This window comes from Heteronotia binoei, chromosome 5 (genome assembly GCF_032191835.1).
Source record: "Heteronotia binoei isolate CCM8104 ecotype False Entrance Well chromosome 5, APGP_CSIRO_Hbin_v1, whole genome shotgun sequence".
In the NCBI taxonomy this organism is placed as follows: Eukaryota; Metazoa; Chordata; class Lepidosauria; order Squamata; family Gekkonidae; genus Heteronotia; species Heteronotia binoei.
In genome coordinates, this window is record NC_083227.1 from 140,771,713 (window position 1) to 140,795,447 (window position 23,735).

General features: G+C 39.8%; 1 protein-coding gene across 1 annotated transcript in view; it reads left to right on the forward strand.

Moving 5' to 3' along the window:
- Positions 1–2,263: 2,263 nt before the first annotated feature.
- Positions 2,264–23,735, forward strand: part of HSPA4 (heat shock protein family A (Hsp70) member 4) — a 67,428-nt gene continuing 45,956 nt past the window's right edge. The window contains exon 1 of the mRNA XM_060240521.1: positions 2,264–2,780. Within this exon, the coding sequence (XP_060096504.1) occupies positions 2,674–2,780 (107 nt within the window). The 5' untranslated portion in view covers positions 2,264–2,673. The remainder of the gene's footprint in view (positions 2,781–23,735) is intronic.

The following is a 23,735-nucleotide window of genomic DNA, read 5'->3' on the forward strand; positions in this document are numbered from 1 at the left end:
GACTATGGATACATGCATATATGCTTAAACTTTCCCCAAGCAACTTAAGGTATCTGAGAAACTTTTAACTGATACGTTCACTAGTAGATCAGAACTATTCATCTGAACCAGATTTGGCTGGAGGAGTAAGTCCATGTTTGATGCTCTGGTTTTGTTTTGTTTTTTCCAGAGTGTGAAGCACTTCAAGACCAATGGAACACTGAAAAATTGCTAAAACTGTTAAAATATATATTATAACCTTACATTTTAGATATTTAAAATTATCCAGTTTATCTGATAGATGGGGCAGTTTGGATAACCAACATTTTGATTAAATAACATTAATTTAAAAGGAACCATGCAGTGAATAGAGATAATAAGGAGTATTCAGAGGATACAATCTCTGCATGAAAAGTCTGGCAGTCTTGTGGCTTTAAGTATAAATTGATGCTCATCTACTTACTAGCCACAGAAGCATGGACAAGGTTGCAGAGGTAATGTGGGCACTCCTTAGCAACATGCATGAGCATTATGATGACTGATCTGTAGTGACACAGTTGCCAGGGAAAGGATGCTGTGGGGCTGTGTGTTGATGTTGTGTTTCTATAGCTATTCTTGCACTTTCAGCTTCGCTAGTGGGACTCAGTTCACAGGATCATAATTATATTACATTGACCATTAACTCTGGCATAGCAGCTGCCATTATAATAGCATCATAAGATTAGCCAGCCCACATGCATTGGAGGACATTTTTTTTGATGGGATGGAGATCTCTTGCTATATATAACTATTATGTTTCCAAGCTGGGAGAGATCCAATCTGGTGTTGGTCACATGCAAAAACAGGTGTCAGGAGGCAGTTGAAGAAGTACATTGCTACGAATGCTCTAGTGACGTGTGTCATTGCTTCTCAGCCACGGTTTGGCATGGGCTGTTATCAAAATGAAAGTGAAAAAATGAGAATGTTGTGGTATCTTTAAGACAGCAGTGAGTTGCATTTGTTTTATTTCTGTCAAAGAAGGAGATTTCTCTCTCTTTTATTGCTTCAAGGATTAATGATGCTTATAGCAGTCTTCCTAAGTACTCAGTGTTTCACATTTAGTATCTCAATATTGCCTATAAGGCAGAGCAATATCACCATCATAATCTCTTAAGGGAAGAGATGTCACTGAAAGAAAGAGACATACTTGAGGCCATCCAGTAATGTCTGGCCAGGGACTTTCGGCTCACTTTTTTTGTCTTAAACACTACAACATACTACTCAGGGCTTTTTTGTAGAAAAAGCCCAGCAGGAACTCATTAGTATGTGAGTTTCTTCAAAATCTGACATCACCATCATTTGCATACTAGGCCACACCTCTGACATCACCAAACCCCCTGCACAATGAAGGAAACTCACAAACACCTCCCCCTAAATTCACAGGATCTTCATTGCTGTCAGATGGCCATCTAGCCTCTGTTTAAAAACCTCCAAGGAAGGAGAGCCCACCACCTTCTGAGGAAGCCTACAAAATATGTTTGTAGCATTTCCCCAGACACAAAGAGTGCAATCCCAAGAACCAGGCCAGTAGTGCAAAAAGGGGCAAGCCCCATCCATGATGTGTCATGCCCCTCTTAGGGGCTGGTGTTAAATCTGTCACAAGTCTTTCAAGTGTAAATTCGCTATGTAAAAATGGAAGGAGCTGAGGTAAAAAGATATGATTGCTGTAATAAATCATCCAGATATTCTCTAGGCAGTTGGCTAGAACAGAATTAGCAGTTAGCAGGGCTGAAGAGTCCTAATTTTTAAAAGCCTGTTGGGGTGTGTGTGTGTGTGTGTAAGATCACGTTGAAAGAAAGCAGAGGAGATAATGAGGGCTAACCACCAGCTTACTCATTTCCCCCACTCCCATCCCTCTGGCTACAGGCCTCTTAAGTAAGCTTTCCTGGGACTCAGCCCCAGTGAACAGACATCAGAAGGATTTTGAAGAAACCTGTTTAGGATCACAGTGAAGACCCAATTTAGTATTTGTTGACGGATGAAAAGGCATCATGTGACTTAAATTTTAGATTTTACTTTGGACTAACCCGGCTACTTACAACCTAGCCACAAGTGAGGACTTGCAAGTCTCCCACCCAAATACTAAACAGGGCTTAGCTTCTGAGCTCTCAAGAGACGCCCGCTAGCCTGGACTCTCCGGATTGGCGTTTTTCCTTCGCCATCATCCGAAGAAGATGATCTGAGCAGGCGCGGAGACCAGGCTTGGCGGGCTGCCTACCGGGATATCCCACCTTCCTGCCTAAGCTTTCTTTTTTTAACCATGCCGCTGGAGGCGGAGCAACCAGACTTCAAGCAGTGACGCCAGCGCTCCGACAGAAGGGGAATCTCGCGAGACGATCGTGCACTCCCGCCCGCCCCTCGACGGGACAGGACAGGATCTTTCGAGATCTCTCTTTTCTCCTCTGCTGCCGTTTCGATCTCCCCTCCCCCCCCTCCCGTCATCGTGAGAAGAGTCGCGCGCCGCCGCTGCTGATTTAAACAGTCCACCGCGGTCGCGCTGAGTGAACGGAGAGCGGGCGGCGGGGCAGGACGTTTCCTCGCGGCGCGGCTCTTCCCACCAACCCTCTCCGCCTGCCTTCTTCCCTGCCCAGCGGCCGGCTCCGAGCTTCCAGCGCTCCCTCGGCCTTCTCAGACCGCGCCGCTCCCTCTCTCAGCATGTCTGTGGTGGGCTTCGATTTGGGCTTCCAGAGCTGCTATGTCGCTGTGGCTCGGGCGGGGGGCATCGAGACTGTGGCCAACGAGTACAGCGACCGCAGCACCCCGTGAGTAACGGGCAGAGGGGCGGGAGGGGAAGGGAGGAGAGAACTTTTTTTTTTAATCTCCTGGATATCCTGAGTCCCAAGTTTTTAGGAAAGGGGCTAGCCCAGCCACGGGTCCTACTTTTCTCCTTGTTGGTTGGTTGGTTGAGACTGGGGCAGGTGGTTTTCCACACTGAACAGGGAAATCATTTTAAAAAAAGAACAGAGGGAAAAAAAGAGGCGGCTGTACGTTTAATCAGTGCATAATAAAAAGCCACTACGTTGTAGAGGGCAAGGAAGTGCCCTTCCCCCACGTGGGAGAAAGATGGTGAATGGGTTCAACCCAGCCTGTGTACATTAGTTTGCGGGATGTGCCTAATAAGAAGAGGGTGAGGACGCAGCTCCTTACTTTTGTATAGTGCTCAATGTTTGTTGAATTATATATCCAGGATTGGAGAGGGGTGGGTGGGTTTTCATTTGTTAATATCTTGCCTTTTTTCTGAATACAGAGCATGTGTCTCTGCTAGTGGATCTTTCTCACAGCTCTTGGCTGTGAGTCAGCCTGCTGTATCTCTGGCCATGTCCTAACTTTGAGTAATTGTAACAGAGGAGCAACTAACTTTACCAGGCCTTACGCAGTTCCTGCTAGACAGCTGTCCTGGCCTTCCCACTTTTGTTAATGTGTTAAAGCGTTTCTTGTTGCAGTCATTTGTTGTTCAAGAATATGTTAAAATGTATTTTTAACTTATCATAATCCTGAACTCCTTCACAAATAGACATTAACCATTATGAAGGTTAAGATGGACATTCTCAGGAGACTTCCGATTTCGGCGACCTAACCTAGAGAGCGACTCAGACTGGCTGGTCCAGGGCTGCTCTCTAATCAGGTGGCAGAGGGGTCTTCCATCTTTGGGGACCTGAGTCTGGGGCCCAGGAAGGGTCCGAGAAGGCGGGCGGCTTGATGTGGAGGATCGGGACTGTCAGCGATGGCTGGCTCCCGAGCCTGATGTCGCTGCGAGCCTCGCTGTCCCGATCACCATTTTTAAATGGCATCGGGGTTGACTGCTGGACTCTTTACTTTTCTTCGCTTCAAATAAGTACGTCTGTTTGATCTACCCACGGAATGGAGTATAAGTCTTCTTCTGTTTTTATTTTAAACTTTTTACTAAGATTAGTGAAAGGATGGGAGTTGGAGAGTGGAAAGACACTGGAGCGCTGATGGAGGCAAGCACAAAGTGGGGGGGAATGCCCGGCTCCCTCTTTCTCTCCTTTAAAGTTTCCAAAAGTCTGTGCCTACTCTGGTGATCTTTCTAGTGATATTTTGGAAGTTGGGACTAATCCACACCAGTTTCTTAATTTAAAGAGGAACTGACCTCTGAATTGAACTGATTTGTTCAGAAATGTTTGGGGAGAGAAAGATCTCATCGTTGATTTACAGTTGATGGGATGGTGAGTAGCAAGTTTATGTGGCTGAGAAGACTAGTTGCTGCAAGAACTTTGAGCTAAGACTGTTGCCAATGGACATCTTATAGAGCTGACATTTAATGGATGCAATATAATTATGAATAAAACTTTGCTGGTCTTAAAGACATATCCAGGGTCCTAGTTGGCCTGTGCAGTGGATTATAAAATGCAGCTATATTGATGTCAGTTGGAAGAATAGCTGTGAAGTTTGCAAGTGGATTACACAATTTTTGATGGTTGATATGGTTCTTAGTTTTTTCTTCTTCTGGTCTTTAACATCCTAATGGATTATAAAGAGCTGGCTGACCGAAGGTGATTATTGCATCTCATTTAATTTTTGAAGTTGGGTTTATTGTCTGTTGTTTTTTTTTTCCTTCGCCTTCCCTGGAGGATTTATCTATAAACATATGGTTGGAATATTTTTTTTCTTTTTAATCTTTCCGCATCCTTCTTCTCAAGGTGGATTTTTTCTTCTCTGTTGTTTTATTGGAAATATATGGATTTTCATTTGCTATTCTTCTGTGGTTATTTTTAATTTTTTTCTTCTGGAGTCTAAACAAACTGGGCATCCAGCCCTCGATTATAATTTATATCTTGGAGCATCTGGATGTATTTGGCAAGTCCTAAAGTGGATTGAACTATTTATCCTTGAAAATGTATTATAGTGAACTGTTTCTGTGAGCTTAATTGTTTAGGCTTGGTGATACTAAAGGTAGTTGTGATAAAAAGGCTCTGTTTATTATAGGGTTTATCGCTGTTTGGGGCTGGTTAAATTGTAGACAAAAGCAAGAAAGTTTTGTTCTTAAACAACCCACTGTCTTTTCATAATATTGATACTATTTGTTAGATACTTAGCTAGTTGATACAAATAGGAACATTGTGTTCCAAAACAGGTCTGTCAAGGGGAAACATTTAAAGTTTGTGAGTGTAAGTGCAAATATATTAATAAGGATGGACAATAAAGCTGCTATTGGCTTTAAAGAGACTCAAAGAAAACTGAGAAGGTAGTCCACCGATTCCTTCACCCAGTTCTTCGTCTGGCCTTGGGAAGTTCACACCTGCAGCCATGCAGGGGGACATGAAATAAATGCAAAATACTCTTTTAACTGCCATAGCTCAACTGGCAAGGTAGACAATATAGGAGAGCAGATGGTAGAAATCAAACGAACTCCAAGAGAATAGAATGCAAACAGCAGAGACCAATAAAGCTTTAAAGATCCTAGATGCACAGGTGACAGAGAACATGCAAAAGGTAGAGCAACTGGAAAAAGAGCGGAAACTATATGATACTAGATTTCTTCAGCTAGAGATGGATAGAGCAGCCTATATGCTACGGTTCCAAAACGTACCAGAAGAAAAATCTGAAGATCTACAGAAAATATTAAGCGAAGCTCTGTCAGAAATTTTACAGGTGACACCTGATAAGATGGAGGAGGAGTTTGATCAAGTGAAGTGGGTACCATCAAGTTTCATGAGATGGCATAAACTACCTAGTGAAATCCATTTGAAACTCACAAGGAAGAAGACCAGATATAATATTTTGAAACAAACGAGGGACAAACCAGTGACGATAGCAGGAAATACGGTGAAAATTTTGAGGGAGGTACCATGGCCAATCAGACAAAAGAGAAGAGAATACCAAACTTTGACAAACTTTCTGCGAGAAAGAGAAATACCTTATACGTGGCTAATGCAGGAAGGCCTACTTTTTACGTTTGAAGAGAACAGATACAGGATAAATTCTATTTTCAAAGCCAAAAATGTTCTGGAAAAAAATGAAAGGAAAGAGGGGAAGAAGAAGGATGATGATGAAGAAGAAGAAGAGGAAATCTCAGATGAAGAGGACTTAAGTGGTGCAAGAAAATACTCAACAAGACTGCAGGTCAAAAAAGATAGTGATAAGAAAAATCCATAATGGCATCATTAGTTTCTATTAATGTTAATGGACAACTCTCCTATAAAAAGGAGGAAGACCTTCAGATACTTAGCAAAATTGGAATTGGATATAATTTGTTTACAAGAAACTCACATTTTGGCAAAAGATCATCATCTCTTGATGAACAAGAAACTTGGCAATTTGTTTCTAGCAGCAAATACAAATAAAAAGAAAAGGGGCCTGGCAATGTATATTAAGGATGAATTTAATCCACAGCTACAGTATGCCTCAGAAGATGGAAGAATCTTATTAGTGGAAGTAATGTTGGATAGCAAAAAAAATTTATTGGCAAACATCTATGCTCCGAACGAACATCAAGAAAGATTTTTTTAACGAATTACATCTTAGGTTAATAAATCTGGACTACTCAGGATACTATCTAGTAGGAGACTTTAATGCAGTCTGTGACAGACAATTGGACAAAAAAATACGTAAGCATACTAAAGCTAAAGGTTTTCAACTACCAACAGGCAGAAGAATTTGAGTTGGCTGATGCGTGGAGAACAAGATAAGATATCCAAATTCAAGAGATTTTACGTACTACTCTGCCAGTCACCAAACGTGGTCAAGAATTTATATGTGTTGGCTGTTCACGGACCTGGTTCAAGACTAAGTTGAGACGGAAATTCAACCAAGAGTTATATCAGATCATAATCCTGTAATAATAAAACTTAAGGGCACCCAGATGAGAAGAACTTGGAGGTTAAATACTTCAATTCTAAGAGACAAAGATTTTCTTCAAGAAACTTAGGCAGAAATGGAATCCTTTTTCAAACAGAATATAATGTAAGATGTCAAGATGCAAGTGGTCTGGGATACAGCCAAAGCATATTTTAGGGGACTTGCAATTAGATTCGGTGCCAAGAAAAAGAAAGAAAGAACTGAAAATTTCCAAAAGCTAGTGTCGTAAGCAGGGGAAGCTGAAAAGAATTTAAAAATACGTTCTACAAAACAGGAGTTTCAAAATAAAGTTAAAAAAGACATCAACTTAACTTATTACTTGTAGAGGAAATGGAGAAAAAAAGATTTGCTAGACAGAATTTCTTCAAGCATGCAAACAAACCAGGAAGGTGCTTGGCCTACAGATTGAGGAAAGAGACTGCAAAAAGAATAATACCGGTATTGAGAGATGAAAATAATGAGAAATTTAAAAGACAGGAGATTCGTCAAATTGTAGAACAATTTTACAAAAGATTATATGAAGATAAACAAGCTCCAAAGGAAGATTAGAAGATTATATTAAACAGAACAATCTTAGCAAGTTTACAGAGAAGCAACGGAAAATTCTAAATGAGCCAATAACGATAAGGGAAGTGGGAGATACAGTGGCATTTCAAAAGAATGGAAAATCACCAGGTCCAGATGGCTTACCTGCAGAGTTCTGAAAAGCCTCTGAAGATTGTTTGCTGTTACCATTTAAATGTCTTATTGAAAGGATTCAAGAGGAAGCTCAAATTCCAGCTTCATGGCAAGAAGCTACAATATCCCTAATTCCAAAAGAGGGTACAGATTTGAAAGACATAAAGAACTTTTGGCCAATTTCTCTTTTAAATGTGGATTACAAAATTTTTGCCTCAGTAATGGTACACCGTTTTAAGAAGGTCCTTCAGACTATAGTACATCAAGATCAGACAGGATTTCTTCCTAGAAGACATTTGAAAGATAATGTCAGAACAGTATGTAACATATTGGAGTACTATGAGAACCATCCAGAGAAACAATTGACACTAATTTGTTTAGATGCAGAGAAGGCCTTTGACAGTATGCACTGGCAATTTATGTTGCAACAACTGAAGGGTATAGAATGCAGTGAGAATTTTCTGAGATCAATACAATCAATATACTCACAAAGAGCAAAGGTGATGGTGAATGGTGAACTAACAGAAGCAATTGCTATCCAGACGGGCATAAGACAAGGATGCCCACTGTCACCACTTCTTTTCATCTTGTGTCTAGAGAGATTGAATAACCAAATAAGAGAAGATACAAATATCAAGGGGACCTTGATCAAGGGGGAGCAATACAAATTGAGAGCCTTTGCGAACGACTTGGTTTTTATATTAGAGCAACCAACAGACTCAATTGACTGTTTGATAAATAAGATTAACCAGTTTGGCTATTGGGCTGGACTAAAGATAAATTATCATAAAACAAAATTCCTGACAAAGAATATGACGACAGAACAAATGCAACTCCTGCAACAAAAATCAGGATTTTCTTATGAGGAAATAGTTAAATATTTGGGTGTATATATTACAAACAACTGTAGTAGTTTAAAGATGGACAGTTATGATAAGCTGCTCACAGAGATTAAAAAAAATTGGGGGAATGGTAAGATTCGAATTTATCCTTAATGGGAAGAATAGCTTCTGTAAAAATGAACATCTTGCCAAAACTGCTATTTCTATTTCAGACTATACCAGTGCTTTTAACCAATGTGTTCGTTCAGGAACTGAATAAGATGGTCTCAGATTTTATTTGGTGGAAGAAAAAAACCAAGAATTAAGCTAAAGACACTACAAGATTCCAAACTGAGAGCAGGCTTGGGCCTTTCGGATTGGCAGTTGTACTACAGAGCTTCAGTGCTGTCCTGGGTTAGAGACTGGGTGCTATTGAATGATAGGAGACAGTTGTTGTTAGAGGGTCATGATCTCAGCCTGGGCTGGCATGCGTATTTATGCTACCAGAGATGAGAAGGGCATTCTTACTTCAAGAATCATTGGTTTCAGAAATCTTTATATCATACATGGTCATGATTAAAATTGAGAACTTACCAGAAAATTCCAAGATGGGTGTCACCAGTGGAAGCATTTACACCTCCAAACCTTATGAAACTTAATCAAAGTTACAGATATGAATTAATGAAGGATGATAATCAACTGAAAACTAAGGAGGAATTAGAAGATATGGACATTAAAATGAGTTGGTAGTTGAGAACACAAGTAGAATCCAGATATGCTAAAGATAAGACAACATATTTTAACATGGAACAATATTCATTTGATAAAAAAAATTTGGGCCTTCAAGAAAAATTAATTTCAAAATTATTGTCACATTCTCAGGGTGCAGGCAGGCAGAAGTCCAAAGCCAGTCCAAGGTCAAAGTCCAGGAAGTCAAGCAGGAGCCAAGTCACCAATGCAGAATCACAAACCGAAATCAGAAGTCAATGTCCAAAAGCTAAAAGGTAAGGGTGCCAAGGAAATCAAGCAGGTCAGGATCAGGAAGGAGCATGGATACAAGCCAGAGAATAGACTTGTTGCTTCCACAAGGTTACCAGGTCCTGGGTGGGAGTCTCAATCAGCCTGCTCCCTGGGTGGCAGTGACTCTGCTAGAACTCAGGGCTGAGAGATCTGAAGCATCGGCGTGCCTCATGTCTTCGCTCTGAAAGTTCTTTCTGGAGCCTGCTTCGAACTCTTGAGATGGGAGGAGGAGAGCTTGGAGGAGATTGATCATCAACTGACACTGGTGCCTGGAGAGTGATTGATGGGCCAGCTGCTGTTTGTTCAGCTGAGGAACTGTCTGGCAACTCTTCCAGGTCTGTTAACCCTTCCAGCTCCTCGTCAGGGCTCATGACAATTATACGCATACTGACTACAGATGAAGATGCAGATGAGATTGTAAAAGATTGTATGGTACAATGGGCTAAAAATGTGGGTCATAATATTATGTTAGAAGAATGGGAGATATTATGGAAATTTAATATTAAACTAACCAAGTCAGTAGCCTTTAAAGAAAATCTATACAAGATGTTCTATAGATGGTATGTAACCCCACAGAAACTTTGTAAAATGTACTTTAATATGTCTTAATAAATGTTGGATATGTACTAAACATGTTGGGTCTTTTTATCATATGTGGTGGACCTGTGAGGTGGTGAAAGATTATTGGAAGATGGTTCATGAACTATTACAGAAAATTCTGAAGATACAGATTCAATTTAAACCAGAACTATTTTTATTGAACATATATCCTAATGATTATTCGAAAGAGATGAGACATTTGCTGGCGTGTGTTATTACAGCAGCTAGAATTCTTTTGGCACAGAGATGGAAACTCCAGGAAATTCCCACGAGATCGGACTTGATCAGGAAGATACTGGAAACGCCTGAGACGATCTAGTTATCTCAGTTGTTGGCTGGGAAATCTAAAAAAGCAAGAAAATACTGGTGAAGTTATATGCTTGGCTAGATGCTCAAGAATCTTAAGACTCTTTGGTGTGAACTTTTATCTTCCATCTCCTGTAACGTGTATTACATTGTAACATGTATTACATCTTCCGTCTCCTGTAACGTGTAGTTATATTGGTAATTGAAACCTAACTAGATATCTTAAATGAAGACTTACATTAGTTAAAATATGTTTAGTTGTGGATGAAATAGTGTAAAGAGACGATAGCATTTGACAAGATTGTATTTTAAGAAAGCATTTTTCATGCAAATTTGATTATTATAACATGGACATTTGTATTTTGAACTTTCTATTTCCCTCTTACCCATTCCCCCTATTTTTCTGGAAAACTAATATTAATTAAAAAAATTGACATTCTCAGGTGTGCACTTGGGTTTTTCACATCAGGGCTTATTTTGTTTATCGGTATGTGTGTCTGTGATGCCTACATAAGGCTGTTTTGATGCGTATTTTGTTTGAAGCTGGAAGAAGAATTGAAGTAACAGACTGCAAAATGTAAAGTTTTATTATTGATATATTGCAGAAGGCTCATGTTGAGAAACTGTGGAGGGAGAAGGAGATGTAGCAGACATCCACCCACTATTTATTTTTTAAAATTTATTTAGCATAAGAGTAGCTATGCCAGGAGTTCTAATAGTCCAAACTAGCCTGATCTCTTAGAAGTTTGGAAGTTAAGCATGTCAGTACTTGGACGGGAGACCACCAAGGAAGACTGGGGTTGCAGTGCAGAGGAAGATCATGACAGACCACATCTCTTGCACTGTGATCCTGTAAGGTGGAACTTCATAGGGGTGCCATGAGTTGGCTATGGATTGTCAGTACATGTTATGCTGGATCAACTCAATGATCCTCTAGTATAGTATTCTGGTTCACACAATATCCACATACTGCGTTACTTTGGTGCAATATAAATAAGCTGAATTTTAGTAGTACCTTAAAGGCTAAAAAGGTTTTATTCTGGTATGTTTTCCAGAAATAGAAACCACTTCATCAGATGCTAGTAGTGGGTCTTCACTAAGCAGACATATATGTATTACATTTTTAAAAATTTCGAGATCAGTCTTGATTATGGACATACTATTTATTAGATTTGATTAATCTCGGCAAGTGGGGCTCTGAGTGATGTACATGATATGAATTAAAGCAATACATGGACTAATAACACAATAAATATTAAAATTTCTCAGAACAGTCTCAGATTGCATCCTATGATTAATTTGTATACAGTCTGGACCAGTGTTCCCTCTAAGCTGTTGTTTTATTTATTTATTTATTTATCAGATTTATATCCCGCCCTCCCCTGACAGGCTCAGGGTGGCTAACAACAGTTTAAAAACATTAGCAATTGACAAACATATTAAAATTAAGTACATTAAGGATTAGCTGGCTCACAGATTGTTTGCCTCCAGCTCACACGTTTTGGTTCTAGCTCAAGAACAATTGCTCACACGACTCTGCAGCTTAGAAACAATTGCTCACACAACTCTGCAGCTTAGAGGGAACATTGGTCTGGAGTACCAGGATGTCATAGTGCGGGGTGGGGGGGAGATGGGGAGCTTATAAAGTGTCTGGGGGGGAGGAGAAACAGGAAAAGGCATCAGCTGAAATAAACTGTTAACTGCCCTCAACTAAATGTGGCTTGAAAGAATTTTAAATTTTTTATTAGAGAGTATTTTGTGTATAACATTAAATCTGTAGCCCTTCATATTAATGAATTAGCAGTTGTCAGATAAGAAATGCTTGTAACAGACTCTTTTCCACAAAATCTATTGTTACTACTACCAAGATTAGCTGGTTGTATTTATGCATGTTGAATGTTCTGCCCTAGCTATATCATTGTTTAGGATGCCAGGGCAAGGGTTGGTTTGGTGGTGCTATATTAAGACAAATAAAATTGGGATTGAATTTACTGATATTAAAATATCAGTCTTGGCTTTATCCTACTGTTCCGTTAAACATCTTCTGTTACCAGAAGACTCCACACTTGTCAAAGCATAGTGGCAGGATACAACCTAGTGTTTTAGGGCTATTTCTTTCTCTTCTACTTGTCCTGTGTCTCCATCTTTTTCATAGCTTCCTCCTTCTTTCCTTCTGCCTTTCATCTCCAATTTTCTTTGTTAGTATGAAGAAAAATAATGCCCATTACCTCTTTTATTCAAACCTTTTGGTGTTTTCCTTCAAGAATCACATCTACCCAGATATTCTAACTGGATTAATTACACATCTGAGTGTTATATACTATATCCAATGGTGTCTCTTGATTATTAAGAGACCAGTTTGGTGTAGTGGTTAAGTGTGCGGACTCTTATCTGAGAGAACCGGGTTTTATTGCCCACTCCTCCACTTGCACCTGCTGGAATGGCCTTGGGTCAGCCATAGCTCTGGAAGTGGCCCACTCAGCCCCACCCACCTCACAGGGTGTTTGTTGTGGGGGAGGGAGGTAAAGGAAATTGTGAACCGCTCTGAGACTCTGGGTGGAGGGCGGAATATAAATCCAATGTCCAGTGTCTTCTTAAAATAGATTGGGATATCAGCTGTGCTTTGAGACAGGCAAAAATGTTCCCAGAAGCAGTTTGATGTCCATGTGAATAAGAACTGATGGTAAAAAAAATAATAATCAAAAGTAATCTCATTTCTTATTTAAAATTCAGATCTTGTTTTTTAAAAAAGCTTCAGCTATAATAATAAACTTTTCTGTTAAAAGGTATTCGGATTGAAAATTAAACATGGGTTTGATTCTACCTGAAGCTCTCTGTGGATGGAGGGGATTTCTATCAGCAGAGCACAACTTCCCTCTCTACCAAGAATTCAGTGTTTTCAGTGTTATAAAGTTTAACTCAGTATGCAAAGATGCTGATGCTGTTGTGGTCATGCTGTTGACCAAATAACTCTTCTATTCACTACCACATTTGTTGTCTAATTTCAGCTTTACCCCCTGCCTTTCAGATGGCAGAAATTAAGTTATGTGTTCTAAGTTAGCATAGGATATCTCAGTTTGCAGCTTGCTCTCTGAATTAGTATGTTTATTAGAAATTTGTTGATAAATGAACAGCTAGCTTGAGAAGAGTTGTACCCTAAATCACCTTCTGTCAGATCTTTTTAACTGGAGATGCCAGGGATTGAACTTGGGACCGTCTGCATGTTAGGCAGATGCCCTAGAACTGAGCCACAGCCTACAACTCTTATTTCAAATAACAGGGAAGAGCAACCCATGCCTAAATTGCTTAAGCTATTATTAAGTAGTCAATAATATTTGGCAATTCAATAGAGATTTGTGAACAGTGAAGCAATATTGCTGTGTAATGTCAGTTATTTTTTTAAAAGTTTCTGGTCTTGTAGTGTGATATTGATTTGAAGTATTTATATTGTATATCTTATTTGAAATCTGTTCCAAGATTTAGATTGATATCTGAGTATTTTTACCTAACATGCTGTCAGTGCTATGGAGTTCTTTTGTAAGAATAACTATGTTCTTCAAATTTCTCTTCAAGGCTTGAAAAAATACATTCGTGCTTATGGATAGCAATGTACTTTTTGCATTTTACTTATAAAATTTATATGCTATTTTTGAGTGAGCATCCTCTGTTAAAATGTAGACAAGGGACAAGGGATTTTAATGTACATCTGCAACATGCCAAGATAAGACCACATTTTCATCATACAAATTTGATACCACAAATGGAAGTCATCAAAGTAAAATCAGACAAGTTACTAATACACCAAAATGCTTCAGTTATCTGAAAAATGGAAGTTACAACTGATTGCTGCATGCTAAGGAGTAAGAAAATTAGAGCCCAAGAGCCAACACACTAACTTTGGAATTAACTATCAGCTCTATAACGTCTGTGAATGCCACTATCCCATTTTTGCAAGCTTATAGGCCCATACCTAACTGTGTTAGTCACTTATGGCAGGTCAGTAGCCTGAAAAGTGAAGCAAACTTGCTTACTTGCTCATTTGAAGGCAAATGTTACTTGGCTACAGGTAAAGAGATGAGTGGCCATTAACATGACTGACAGTTTTGCATCATTCCAAGCACTAGAATTCTAGTGCATAGTCTTTTATAGAGAAGCCAGAAAAGCTATTTTAGATTTTTTCCCCCTGATGAACTTGACTTAGTGACACTTGTAAAATGAGTAGCTCAGTCCACCCCTTTCTTCCCTTCATTTTCTGATACTGCCTTGCCAGTGTTTTGGCAGGTGAGAAAGATCTTCTTTATATTGGATGCCATACCTCTCTAAGCATATTGCTGCAGTTATCAGGCAGGTGTATGTATCCAGTATGTTAGCATACCATTACAGGTGCCTCAGGGAGAGAGTTCTCAAGAACATGCGGTTTGTAGTCTTCTTGAGTGTGAAGACTGTAAACAGGGTTCACAGATCTTTCACTTACTAGTATACTTCAAGCTAGGGTCATGTCAATTTGGCAATAAAGAAAGCTGAAAAGGGAAGTAATACTTAAAGCTGTCTTGTGTTGCTCTGCATAGTGGATTTACTTTGACTTTAGCTCTAATAAAGTTAGAGCACGCTCCTAAAGTTATTAAGTCCCACTGACTTTAATAAACTTCTTCAATGTAAACAAGTTTGGGCTTGCCTTCTTAGAGATTCAAGTCCCTGTACTGGATTAGATATCTCAATTGCAAGCATGTATTGACTAAAGCAAAATGTGAACATAAGAGCACCTGGGAATTGCAGGGTTGGCAGTGTGTTCCTAAATATCTGTGCTTTCTTGTTTGCTGATCATACTGAAGAAGAGGCCTGTTGTGCATATGCCAGTATGTGTAACATAATGACTTGTGTTGCAGGTTTGGCAAACTACTTGCTTGGAAGAAGTTGTTGCTCGTTCTGCCAAGGTGGCTAGCAACAACAATAGTGTGACATATTTAGTTTGACACAGTGATGGCACTCAAATGAACAAATGTGTGCAGGACAAGAATGAGACAGAAGTCCTCAGATTTGCATGTTCTTTTCTTCCCTTGCACATCCCACTTTTGGAATACTTCTTGGTTTGTTGTGACAATCAAAATGGGTGGCTTAACAAATTGTGGCCTTTTTTTGCCTAAAACAAAGTTCTAAACTAGTATAATTAGTTTGATGGGGCAGGGAGCCTGTGGACTTGATTCATTTCCTTGTTTGTTTTTCTGAATGCAGCCAGTAGGTATGTCTCTGAAACCCTGTTCTGCTAGGGCAAGTTTAGCTTTGTTGTTGAAATGTTCTACATTTGGTTGTAGTACATTCAGAACTGCAGCTTCTTGTTTGAGTTAGGATGAGGGAACTGAGACACTATATGGTGTAAGTGCTAGACCAGGGATGTCAAATTCACTTGTATGAGGGCCAGATCTGACATAAATGAGACCTTGTCAGGCCAGGCCATGTGTGTCATAAAATAGAATGCCAGGTAGTGGAGATATAAACTTTATAAAGGACACAGACAAAAACAGTTAAAGATTTTCTATCTCTCCTGTGTGATGGAGGAAACTGGACAAAGGAAGCTCTGGCTCTTTCCCTCCCTCCCTAGGGGATGAGGAGGGGGCGGAGCAACAGCCAATAGAAGGGAGAGAGGCTTGCCTCAGTAGCTGTGCTGTGTGATTGAGAGAGCCTGGCAAAGCAAATTTTCCCTCCTCTTCCTTCCCAAGGGAGAAGCCTTAGCCAATGGAGAAAATAGAGACTTTGCTCTGTAGCTCCTTTGCAGTTGAGTAAGCCTGGCAAAGCAAATGCAGAAGAGAGTGGGAGAAGAAAGCAGACTTGCTTGTGGGCCTGATAGCAATCCTCTGGGGGCCTGATTCAGCCCCCAGCCCACATGTTTGACACCCCTGTGCTAGACAAAGGCTAGAGAGACCCAAGTTCAGTGAAATTCTCACAACCATGAAGCTTTGATACGGGGTCCATCACTTTCAGATTAACCTACCTTGTAGACTTGTGACAAAAGAAAGGAGAGCCCTGGAGGAAAGGTATAATAAAATAATGATTTTTGTTGGTGCAGCTCTTCTGAAATTTAAATGTACACTGGCTGAAATGTTTATTTACTTCATTTATAGCCTGTCTTTCTCACTGGGACTCAACGTGGATTATGAAGCATAAAAACAGCAAAGACCTCCAATAAAGAGAGCAGCAGTACTGGGATTACAGAATTAGAGTACAGTGCAAACAAAAAAATTAGTTAAGACGTATCACAAAGCATAAAGTGCATTAGAAATACAGATGTCTGAAGTATTGAGGTGGGGTTTTTTTGGATCAGTGGGAATACTGGGGAGGGAACTATTAAAAATTTTCTTTTTCGAAGTGAGTGAAATGCTTTTAGAGGCAAGATAGGCATACTGTAGACGTATTTATTTCTTAAATCCAAGATGCATTTCTACACCTAGAAGGATACCTAATCTTCATAAGGAGAGCATGCAGTTGCATGCCTTCTGTTGTCCTTTTGACTTGATGTGGTTGACCTTTTCACCTGTCTCTTGCACTGTGATACATTTACTCAAGGACTAGGTAAAAAGGATTTTATTGCCCTGCCTTGCAAGTGGGAGAAGAAAGGGAGGTGGGGGCAGAAACTATACCAAAGCTTGGGAAAACTTAAGAATTTAGCTTTCCCTAACCAAATAGCAAAAGTTAAGGTACATGTGCTAAAAGACAGTGTAAGGTGCATGTTTGCATTTTCCCTCAGATATTGAGTATATTTGTAATTTTGCTTATATAATACTTACAACCAGTGTTTCCTCTAAGCTGCAGAGTCTTGTGAGCAAAAATTCTACTTTGTAAGCTACTGGCATTAAAACTGTGAGCTACTGCATAACTTAGTGTGTTCTGGGGTCATCCTTCCTGAACTAAGAGTACAATGTATGAGCTGGAGGATAAAAATCTGATCTAGCTCATGCTAACTCAGCTAAGAGGGAACACTGCTTACAACTTGTACAATACATAAGCATTTTATAACTTTTAAATTCCATAAATATGTCAAATACTGCAATTTTATATGCTAAGTACATTTACATTATGCCTTTGATGTTAAAGCAGTAAAATTAGTTTTGATAGGACAGTAAGTATTGCATATATTTCAGTTTCTCCCCAAGTTACCTTTTTTTCTGGAAAAGAGCAGAGGAAAAATGTCCCCCCCCCCAATAGCTTCAAGATTTCCAGACATTTTTTATCTCTAGTTAGAAAGGTAGTACACAATGTACTATGAAAAAGGTGATACAAACAAACATTACAAGAGTTGTTTTAATGCATTACAATACTTAGGAGTTGCAAACTGCTGCACCTAGTGTGAGACATTGCAGATTGTTTATCTTAATCTTTACCCCCTGAGAGCTAGGAAAAAGTAGCTGAAGTTTACAAAAATTATTTAGGGAAGTTAGAAGGACATAATTTTTAAATTTGGGTGGCATGGGTTGGGTATCTGTGGTATGACAAAGCTAAAATTAAATAGAATTTAATAACCACTATATTAGATGTGCCAGTTTGAGAATATGGAATAACTATTAACCTAGGATTAGCCCCCAAATACCTTTCGGGTTACCATCACAGGAAGCTCATCACAGAAGAGAAATGGCAAGTTTGCATAAATAGTTAACATACTGTGATATGTTAAAATGTTTGCAAGGTGAATATAAAATAAAATCAAGAGAAGACTTGATAATAGAAGGACATTCTCACCAGGGGTTTTCTTATTGCAAATCTTAGAAAGGTTTAAAATAGACAAAGGGCTTTATGATTTTGAGCAATCTAACACTGAATTTTTAAAGAACTATATACAGATGATGAATGTGTTATTGCCAGATTGTACAATTTTTAGTTCAAATTTGAGACAGAGGAAGAACCAGATGAAATACTGTATGATAAAACTGGCTAAAAAGTTTGGATATGATATATGAATTGAATAGTGGGAAAATTTGTGGTTAAAAGTGTTGAAATTGACATTAAGTTCTAGCCTTAAAGAGAACTTGTATAATATGATGTACTATTAGTATACATCTCCCGAGAAACTGGCCATACCGTAAAGGTACTTTGAATCTATGCTGGAAATGGAAACTAGAGACTTTTCTTTTGGGATTACTGGACACTCAGGTGGAAAGAAGTCATGGAACTTTGTTTTTATATATGACAACAGCAGCAAGACTATTATACATGCAAAAGTGGAAGAGTCTGACATTGCCTACAATAGAGGAATGGTTGGTGAAAGTGCTGGAACTTGCAGAGATGGCTACGCATAGAATTAGAATTATAGAGTTGGAAGGGACCTTCAGGGTAGAGATGTAAAATTTTCGGAATTTTTGAAGCTCGGAAAAAACCCAGTTTTTTCCCGCGAAAAACCAGATATTTTTGGAAAAATTGAAAAAAAATGCTAAATTAGCACTTTTTTCTTTTCCAGACTGAAAGTCGTTCTGTTACTTTAGGAACATAAAATATGACTATAGACAATTTTACTTGGCATGAAATTATCACAACTAGCATATTAAAAGTATCCAAACAATTATTACAAACAGAATTTACTATTTAAATAATATGTTTGTAATTGTAACAAATGGAGCAACAGTCTCCTGAACTGTTTACTAGTTTATGTGGAACAGACAAAAAACCCTCCACAAAACAATTTTTAAAAATCCAGAAGTAACAATTATTCATATTTTCTCTCCACAGTATTAAATAAAAAAAACCTCATTCTCATAAAAAGAATTGAAGAAGGGGGAAGTGTATAGAAAGAAGGGAGTGTACGACAAAGTTTCAATGAACGGGCATGACCTAGGACTTCCTTGTCCTCAGTGCGTAGAAATTAGAATAATCTGATACCATACATATTTTTTAGAAATGATTTGGAAAATATCTGAACACCTTGTCTTAAATTACTTTATTCATCATGTTAAAATAAAACGTTCCATAATCAATTTATTTTCTTTCTTTTTTTTCAATTTTTCTGTTTTTTTCTGGGTTTTCACATTTTTACTCCAGGGTCATCTAGTACAACCCCCTGCCCAATGCAGGAAATTCACAAATACTTTCCTTCCCACCCACATCCCCAGTGACCCCTGCTCCATGCCCAGAAGATGGCAAAAACCTCTAGGATCCCTTGCCAAATAGTGCTGGAGAAAAAATTGCTGACTGATCCCAAAGTAGCAACCAGCATCTCTCTGGGCATGTAAAAAAGGACCACGAGAACTAAGCACAGATGCAACCCTTTCTGCTCACCCTCTCATGATCTGCCTAATTCACAGAATCAGCATTGCTGTTAGATGGTCTTCTAGCCTCTGTTTAAAAACCTCCAAAGGAGAGCCCGCCACTTCCTAAGGAAGCCTGTTCCACTGAGGAACCACTCTGTCAGGAAATTCTTCCTAATGTTTAGCTGAAAACTCTTCTTCTTTAATTTCAACCCATAGGTTCTGGTATGACCTTCTGGGGCAACAGAAAACAATTCTCCCTTAGAGGTTGTCAGACATCTCCTTGGGTTATTCCCACTGTTCCTTCAGGGAGGCAGGAAACACTATTCCCCCTTCCTGTTGGTGCCTTTGGAATAACCCCGCCTCTCAGTTTAGTTCCTGCCTCTTCAGGGAGCAGCAGCACAGAGCTTAGGCTAGGCTAGTTTTTCATTTCTTCACTTTTAAAACTTCTCCATTTCTCCTTCCATCTACTCTCTCCTTTTCTGTCCCTGTTTCTTACCTGCTGGGCAAGAGTGACGGAGGACAGCGACAGTTTTCTCATGGACGAGGAGGGAGAGACACGTGCCCCTTTGCTCGCGGCGGGAAACTCCATTGGTGGTGCCGACTTGCCTTTGCAGCTTGTTCGCACCCTCCCCAACGCAGCTGCAGATGAGGCGGCTCAAAGCACCAAGAAACGCCGCACTCCAGGAGACCCTGCAATGCAGAGCAGATTGACAGGGACTAGCAGCGGCCATCTTGGAGTGCGGAGCTCTGCTCCCAGACATTCCGACTGAACATGGCAGGCAATCCACAAGCTCAGACGGTCCTGCAGGCCCATCATGATGACTCCCAAGACGCCTCTGGTCTACTTGGGGGCAATGTACCACCGCTGGGCAATCCTTTCAATGCTGAGGCTATGCTTTTTCTCAGAAGGGCAATGTGAGAGAAAATGAGTTCCTTTTGCAACAGAATGGGGCTTGTTCCTCAGGTGCCTTTTCCTTTCCAATATCCTTCTCATCCTCAAAGTCCTTTCTCCTGACCTAAGAAGGCAGCTAGAAAGGATCCCCTCCAACAGCCTTCTCAGTCCCATCTCCCAGATTCTAAATCCATGATCTCTGGGTCTGACAGGGAAGACAGGGAGGAGGGAGAATGTTTTTCTGAAAAGGAACAGGAGGAGGTTAGGGTGCCGGAGCAAGCCAGCTGTTTCTTCCGACAGAAAGATTATCAATATTTGCTAGCAAAAACCCTTTCAGCTCTAGAGATTCAGAAGGAGCCTATTGATGAGGAGGCCAAGCCATCTGCCTCAAAAATTAAATCCAGAACCAGTGGAAACACTGAATTCTTGCCCCGGGGGGAAACTTCTGAACAAGTCTTCCCATTTCCAAAGTATTTTGAAAAACAACTCAGAGCTAATGGGAAAAACCAGCTTCTAATAAATAGTTTCCTTATCTTGTCAGGAAATTATGTGCTCTACCTGCTTACACTAATGAATTGTTACAGGCACCAACTGTAGAGGGTCCAGTAGTGGCGTTCCAGTCTTCAGGTGAAGGTTCAGAGGATGGCCAGGGCTCTCTCAGGGATCCCTTGACAAAAAGGCTGAGGGAACCTTGAAAAGGCTCCAAGAATCGGTTTCTATGATGGTGAAGGCTTCTTCCCTTTCGTCCCAGCATTCCTTGACCAGGTATCGATCCGATACAAAGAAGTCCAGTTGGGAGATGACAAAGACTTCGTACAAGAGAGGTTCATTTGGCCCCAAGTTCAACTGAAACAGCTTCTCCAAATCAGATAAGTCTCACTGGGAGTCCAAATCCAAACAGGCATGACTGCGAATCTCTCCAGGTGGGAGCTCGGCTACTTCACTTTTCATCAGTCTGGGAGGCTTCCCAGGAAGACCAATGGATTTTAGAGGTAGTGAAACAAGGTTACTCAATAGAGTTCCGCTGTCTTCCACTGGACAGATTCATCAGATCCCCTACTCCAAAACCAAGCAACAAAAGGGACATCACTCTTAAGAGCTCTACAGCACCTCCTTGACATTTGGGCAGTCAAACCTGTTCCCAGACCAGAGAGGGGGAAGGGAAGTTATTCCATTCTGTTCACCGTTCCCAAAAAGAACAGCGACTGGAGGGCCATCTTGGACTGTAAGTTTCTGAACCATTTCATCAAATTGCGGCATTTCAGGATGGAAACTCTGAGATTTATCATGGACTCTCTACTGCCGGGCGAATTCCTCACTTCCATAGATCTGACGGAAGCTTACCTCCATGTTCCTATACACCCTTCACATCAATGCTTCCTGAGGTTTGTGGTTCTGCATCAACATTATCAATACAGAGCAATACAATCAACAGCTCCCAGGGTCTTCTCCAAAATCTTAATAAATCCGGTAGTCTTTCTGTGGCGCTGCCTGCTCTGCAGCGGGCCATAAGTCTGCCTGGGGTACCACATGCCTTAGGGCTTGCGCTGGATCCATCTAAGAGTAACAGGATCCAAACCACATTGTACTAACTTGTCAACAAGAATAGTATGTGGAACCTTATCAGCAGCCTTACTGAAATCAAGATACATTATGTCTACAGCATTCCCCCTGATCCAGCAAGAAAGTAACTTTGAAGAAAAGAGCTAAGGTTAGTCTGACATGACTTGTTCTTGAGAAACCCATGCTGGCTCTTAGTAATCACAGCCATCCTTTCTAAATGTTCCAGGACTGACTGACTGATGATTTGTTCTAAACTTTTCCAGGTATAGATGCCAAGCTGACAGGTCAATAGTTGCTCAGATCCTCCTTTCCCCCTTTCTTGAAGATGAGGACAACATTTGCCTACCTCCAGTCTACCGGCACCTCATGTGTTCTCCAAGAATTCTCAAAAATAATGGAAAGAGGCTCAGAAATTATGTCCGCAAGTTCTCTTAGTACCCTTGGATGCAGTTCATCTGGCCCCAAGGACAAGAAACTAGATGTTTATGTACTTTCCCTGTGCTGATCCTAGGCTGCAACTTCCTTCCCTCATCATGTGTTCTGTTTTGCCATGCTGAGCACCATTTTCCTCAGAAGAGAAGACTGAGGAAAAGTAGGAATTGGGCAGTTTTACCCTCTCTTCATCACTTGTTACAATTTCACTTTCCTGTCTCCCAAAGGGGCCTATCATTTTCTTGCTCTTTGTCGTACTTTGAACATAGGAAAAGAACCCTTTTTTGTTACTTGTAGCATCTCTCACTAGCCTAAGCTCATACTGAGCTTTAGTTTTCCTAACTCTCTTTCTCTACAAGTACTGGTTATTTGTTTATATTCATCCTTGATTATAAGACCCTCCTTCCATTTCCTAAATTAGTCTTTATTTCCCAAGTCAGACTTGTTTATGGAGCCACCTTTTGTAAGCTCCTCCAGTGAAGTTTACTTCACAGATTAGAGAAAAGACAGTAAGTGTGTTCACTGCAGATTGGAAACCCGTTATAGACTTTGTGCATGAATCAGATAATGAGTTGATCATTTGTGGTTTTGATGGATAAAAATTTTAGACAACAGAAAATAATAGAGCTTTTCTTTGTAACTATAGAATAACAGAAAAAAATTGTAATCTTACTTACATTTCTTGCAGAAAAAATAAGCCTCCTTTTATTTTATAAATAAAATATTTTATTTTAAAATTAAAAAAAAGTTATGTAATAAAAGTGGATGTTTGGATATAGTTAGGTAGGATTACCAGCATATCTGGTTATTAAACTAAACTTCGTAACGTCAAAAACATTTAATGCTTTAATAATGTATTATAATAAAACAGATTATTGCTGTGTATGTGAAGGTAAGAGAAATAAACAGTGATAACTTATTAATGAAAACGCTGCCATCATTGGGCTGTATTCTACCATTTTACTTCAACAGTGGCCATGTAGTCATGCGGGTAAGGGTGTCTTCCACCAACATAAGGGGGGGGGGACTTGAAGATTCTTTCAGGTTTCAAAAGTAGTAAGTGAGGATTCAAGTGTGATAGTAATGATTTGTATTTGAGGTGCAGTTGAAATTTAGGTGCACTTGAAATTTAGAGAGAAGTGAAGCAGCAGTGTACTGAATGATCTTGTATGTTGATGCTTATGGTAAAATCTTTGTTTATATTAATTTTTTAAAGAGTAACAGTCTCAGAAAAGCAATGTGTTAATATCTAAATTAAAAAAACAGTGACTTGCAGATGAATTAACTATGGTTGCTCAGCTTTGTAGTTGCATGTGAGAGCAAAATATCCAGCAAAATATATCACTTCTATTT